This window comes from Physeter macrocephalus, chromosome 8 (genome assembly GCF_002837175.3).
Source record: "Physeter macrocephalus isolate SW-GA chromosome 8, ASM283717v5, whole genome shotgun sequence".
Classification (NCBI taxonomy): Eukaryota; Metazoa; Chordata; class Mammalia; order Artiodactyla; family Physeteridae; genus Physeter; species Physeter macrocephalus.
Genome location: NC_041221.1, coordinates 116,440,753 through 116,446,651, shown reverse-complemented (window position 1 = coordinate 116,446,651; position 5,899 = coordinate 116,440,753). Strand labels below are relative to the sequence as shown.

The following is a 5,899-nucleotide window of genomic DNA, read 5'->3' as shown; positions in this document are numbered from 1 at the left end:
AAAAAAGAAAAAAAAAAAAAAAAAAAAAAAAAAAAATCTCCGTACTTTATACCTTTTCTTACTCCCAAACACATCCTATTTCTATTATTATATCTGGTAGCTTTAACCACATATATTAATTAAAATTATTAATCCTTTGAAATCTTAATTTTTTAAATGAAAATAAAGAAGTAAACACGTGTGAACTGAATACATTTTGTGGCTTGGCAAACTTACAAATACGTTTTAATTTTTAGAAACATATGCTACTTCATTGTACAATCTTTCCATAAAGCACAAGATATATTTACTAATAGAGCCAAGCATACTTAGTCTTGAAACTGAGTCCCCCTAAAACGAAGTTCCTTTGCCGAGTTTATGTTTAATCTCTCTATCCAAAATGTTATTCCCGGCTTTCCTGGTGGCGCAGTGGTTGGGAGTCCGCCTGCCGATGCAGGGGACGCGGGTTCGTACCCCCATCCGGGAAGATCCCACATGCCGCGGAGCGGCTAGCATCGGCAGGCGGACGCGCAACCACTGCGCCACCAGGGAAGCCCCTACCCAGCTAATTCTTAAACTGCCATCCTAAGGCGGAAAACGCAGAATTCCATTTTATTTTCACTTTTAGAGGGGTGAAAATAAGGAAAGTACATTCAAGTTTGCCACCTGAGGTGTTTTCAGAGGAGATTCCTTTACTTCTCCCCGAGACTCTTTCCTAACCTCACCTGCTCCCCAGGACAATCCACACTTTCCTTCCGGGTTCTAGGTGAACTGGCCCACAGGGCACAGACCAATGGGTTCATTCCTTGTCCGCTGCGGGGCGGGGTCTCCAGCCTGGGCTTCGGAGACCCGCCCTCCGTACGTGGCGTGCGTGCGTGGCGCCGGGCGGCGCAGGCTGGTTTCTCCAGCTTGTGGCGCCCCCTGGCGGCAGCGGGGCTTCGATGTGACGGTCGGACCTGAGCGCCTGCCATGGAGCCGCAGAAAGAGGCGCGAACACCCAGGGACCCCGTCGCGCGGCTACCCGGGGCCTCTAGGTCTCAGAAGCCGGACGAGGAGGAGCGGCGGGAGGGCTGCTCAGCGCCGGCGGCGACTGCCTTCGACGCGGAGGCGGACGGGACTAGTGCGGACGGGCTGTGGGAACTGCCAGTGGAGCCGGCTGAGCGGAGGCCCGAGTGCAGCCGCTGCAGGTGACCGCCAGGCGGGGGCGGGGACTGAGGCCGGCGGCCGACTTGGAGGGGGATGTGTGTCGTGGTGGCTGCCGCGCCCTCTGCCGGGGAGGCGGCTGCTGCGGCTCCAGTCCGGGGGAGCGCTGGTTCTGGCATCTCCGCGCTTGGGGCGGCAGGGTCCACTGGTTGACCTTGGAATCACTGTGAAATACCTGTCACAGCTCTTTCGTAAGAAGCCATTTCTCCAGGTTCAGGATTATTTAGCCTTACTTCCTGCAAGACACTGAGCGGGTCATGGGATGAGCAGACAGAAGTTCCGCTGTCAAGAAGCTTGAGCGTCTGGTAGGGGAAGTAAGGTGTAATGACAGTAATATTTGTAAAAACACGTTTATGCTTATGTGACATAGTCATCTCACAGTAAAAAAAAAAATAGGATCAGAGGAGAGAGACAATCAAGGTGGCAATTACAGTAGTTGACATTGTATTCAGAGTTATGAATTCACTTAGAAATATTTATTGAGCACCTACTGTGTGGCAGGCACTGTTCTAGGTTCCTAGAAACCTAGGCATGGATAAAACATACATTATCTCTGCGCTCACTGGGTCACTGATAGTCTAATGGGGAGACAATTTATTAAACTAGCAACACCAACAATTAACATTATTTGACCGACTGAATTATGCTGGTGTACTTTCAGGATTGTGAGGATTGCTTTCCCTGCTTGTTTGAATCTCATGCTATACAGATATACTATTATATTTACCTCCTGGGTATTCAGGATCATTTCTCTTGGTTACTACCTCTCTGTTGTCCTTCACACTTTTAACAATTAGATAGTGTCTCTCCTTCCTCACCTGGGAATCACTCTGTAATTTGTCCTCAGATGCTACATGCTCTGAAATGGCTCTCACTAAAGTCACCATTAACCTTAATGAGGTGAAATCTAATGGATCCTTTTCTGTTCACTTTTTACTGGACCTCTTGGCAGAATTCTGCAGTTGAAATACTCACTCCTTGAAACACTCTCTTTGGTTTCACTTTGATTTATCTGACTTCTGTATCCTAGTCTTCTTTGCCTGTTCTATTAAAACTCTAAATGTTGGGCTACCTCAAGGTCTTGGTTCTAGGTTCTCTTCTCCTAACCCCATACACTTCTCACAGGTGATCTTACCAGTTTTCATGGCTAAGTTATCACCTCTACTCCAGTCTCTTTAGCTCAGACCTTTCTCCTGAGCAACAGATGTACGCATTCATTTAATCATTGAGTACTGAGTGCTTTGCTAATTACTGGTAACACGGTGGAGTCTTTGTCCACATAGAGTGTTCAGTTTGTTATTGGATACAGATGATAAACCAGTAAACAAGCAACTAAATATGTAATTACAGATTGGAAAAAAAAGAACAGCAATGAAACAAAGAAGTGGGATGCTGCCATAGAAAATAGCAGGATGGTGTCAGGAAAGATTTGTGAAGAGATAGCCTTTATATTGAGACTTGAAAGATAAGAAGGATTCAGCCAAGAGAGAAGTGTTCCAAGAAGGGGAACAGAAGGACAGGCTGGTTGATTGTCTTTAGCATTTGCATACTTGGAGTCTCTCCAGGGCCATTTTGACCTTTCCCCAGAGCTGAGTTGTAAGACCTCAGAGGAAGGATCTTGAGTGTAAGGATCTTTTTATATTTTCTGAATGTACTATGTGCAGTAGATACTCAGTAGACCTTTGACGAGGGTGAATGATTTGTGTCTAAAAGAGACTGTGTGTTGGAACTGAAGGGGTGTGTGAATACAATTTATTTAAATAAGTTGTCTAAAGTTGTTAGGAGATAGTACTTAAGAATGCTTCGGGGCTTCCCTGGTGGCGCAGTGGTTGAGAATCCGCCTGCCAATGCAGGGGACACGGGTTCGAGCCCCAGTCCGGGAAGATCCCACATGCTGCGGAGCAACTAAGTCCATGCCCCACAACTACTGAGCCTGCGCTCTAGTGCCTGTGAGCCACAGCTGCTGAAGCCCACGCGCCTAGAGCCCGTGCTCCGCAACAAGAGAAGCCACCGCAATGAGAAGCCCGTGCACTGCAACGAAGAGTAGCCCCCGCTCGCCGCAACTAGAGAAAGCCTGCGCACAGCAACGAAGACTCAACACAGCCAAAAATAAATAAATAAATAAAATTAAAAAAAAAAGAAGAATGCTTCGAAGGGGTCTCACTAGGATGTGGAAAGAAAAGTGTTTCAAATACAAATCCAGAGCTAAGTTATGTTAGATTTTTTTTTTTTTTTTTTTTTTTTGCAGTATGCGGGCCTCTCACTGTTTGGGCCTCTCCGGTTGTGGAGCACAGGCTCCGGGCGCGCAGGCTCAGCGGCCATGGCTCACAGGCCTAGCTGCTCTGTGGCATGTGGGATCTTCCCGGACCAGGGCACGAACCTGTGTCCCCTGCATCGGCAGGCGGACTCTCAACCACTGCGCCACCTGGGAAGCCTTATGCTAGCTTTATCATGTAGTTTTTAGTCTACTCAGAACTGCTAGTTATAATAGTTTAAAAATTAGTCTTCTATGGCTAGCAAAGATTTATAATTTTTCTGATCTCCTCCTCTCTGTCCCATTAATAGACTTTATTTTTTAGAGCATTTTTATTTTATTTATTTAAAAAAAATTATTTATTTTATTTATTTATTTTTGGCTGCATTGGGTCTTTGTTGCTGTGCCCTACTTTCTCTAGTTGCAGTGAGTGGGGGCTGCTCTTCGTTGCAGTGCATGGGCTTCTCATTGCGGTGGCTTCTCTTGTTGCGGAGCACGGGCTGTAGGCGCGCGGGTTTCAGTAGTTGTGGCTCGCGGGCTCTAGAGCACAGGCTCAGTAGTTGTGGCGCACGGGCTTAGTTGTTCCGCGGCATGTGGGGTCTTCCTGGACTGGGGCTCGAACCCGTGTCCCCTGCATTGGCAAGCGGATTCTGAACCACTGTACCACTAGGGAGGCCCTAGAGCACTTTTAGATTGACAGCAAAATTGAGAGGAAGGTACAGAGATTTCCCATATACTCTCTGCCTGTACACATGCCTAGCTTCCCAGTTATCAACATACCCTACCAGAGTAGTACATTTGTTACAATTGATGGACTCCATTGACACATTATTATCACTTAAAGTCCATAGTTTACATTAGGGTTCACTCTTGGTGTTGTACATGTTTTGAGTTTGGACAAATTTGTAATAACATATATCTATTATTATAGTATTGATAGTATACAGAGTGTTTTCACTGCCCTAAAAATCCTCTTGGCTCTGCCTTTTCATCCCTCTCTACCCTCTAACCTGATCTACTGTTTAAAAAATAAAAATGACTTGCTGGATTTTAGCTTGTTTTCAGTTTCATTAAGTTAATCCTTTAGAATTATAATTCATTCTGACATTTCTGCACTTTGTTTTTTCTAGTGAAATTTTCTACCTTTTAAAGACTCTTTCCCTTGGCATGCTATGCATTTTGTTTGTTTTAATTGGTTAGAGTGCAGTTCTAGAATTATGGAGAATAGGTGTTATCAGTATAATATTTATAGCTCTTTATATTTTACTTTATTAGGCTGTTAGGGTTTTATCTAGTTCCCTGAGTGAACTTCTTTACATTTATGCTTATAATAGTTTTTAAAATTAAAATGCATTCTTAGATTTGAGTGATCAGTAAGTCACAATTATTTGGCCATTTATTTAAAACACTATTCATTTCTCTAAACATACTACTATAATTGTCACAGCCTAAGGAGTTCTAGAGATTGGTTTTGTTCAGGAAGTGCAAACTCAGTTTAACGTCTCAGCAGAATCTTGCTCGTTAGAAATACAACATATCTTAAACATTAATGAAATATTCCTTAAAAGATCCCAAACTAATTTGTTATTGCAAGATACAGATTTTATAAAAAGTGTGTCCCTGTTAGAAGGAACAGCATGTACAGGAGTACATTGTATAGAGTACAGTGTATTTGGAGAGCTTGGCAGAAAGGAAGGAGAGACGAGGCTGCAGAGATTAATGGTGGTTGCACTGGGAAGGGCCAGATAAACTGTGTTAGGGAGTTTGAGCCTAAAGCACTAGAACCCAACAAAACAGCCATTGAAGTATTTTTATATTTGAATGGAGGTTACAACTTGACTTCTATAGGTGGCTTTTATCACAACTTGTACTCTGTTTTATATATTAAGAAAAATGCAAACTGAATGGTGACACAGTGGTAAAAGGCTTGACTGGGAAGAGTTAGGGCCTTATTCCAGTAAAATGCCAGACATCTTAATTATTTTTTTATATCTTCTGTTTATATTCCTGCCTGAGGACAAGAGTTAGAAACCACTTGAAATTCATTGATCATAAGAATAATGGAATAATGTCTAAATACAGAGTATTTTTTAATTTGTCTGAGGGAGGAAGACAGCAGGGAGAACATGTACACAAACTGACACAGATAGGCCCTGAGACAGAAATTTTTCTCTCTCCAGTGCTTTCTAATTACAAAAGTACAAAGTTGTAAGGATTATAATAAGCCACATCAATATATTTAGCACCCGTTTATTAAGCACTGGTCATCTGCAGGTTATTCACCAAGCCTAGGTGCTTTGTGTATAATATTTTATTTATTTCTCATAACAGCATTCTAGAATTGATTATATCATTAGCTTTTTTTTTTTTTTTTTTTTTGCGGTACGCGGGCCTCTCACTGTTGTGGCCTCTCCCGTTGCGGAGCACAGGCTCCGGACGCGCAGGCTCAGCGGCCATGGCTCA

General features: G+C 43.6%; 1 protein-coding gene across 4 annotated transcripts in view; it reads left to right on the top strand.

The window, feature by feature from the left end:
- DTWD2 (DTW domain containing 2) overlaps positions 1-5,899 on the top strand; it is a 211,192-nt gene that overhangs the window by 65,858 nt on the left and 139,435 nt on the right. For 2 of the 4 annotated variants that reach the window (XM_024127419.3, XM_028493153.2), the window contains exon 1: positions 935-1,166. The exons of 1 other annotated variant lie outside the window; for it this stretch is intronic. In XM_024127419.3, coding sequence (XP_023983187.1) covers positions 949-1,166 — 218 coding nt within the window. In that variant the 5' untranslated portion in view covers positions 935-948. Of the gene's footprint in view, positions 1-864; positions 1,167-5,899 lie in introns of those variants that run through there. One more of the 4 variants, XM_024127380.1, reaches the window with a different exon arrangement.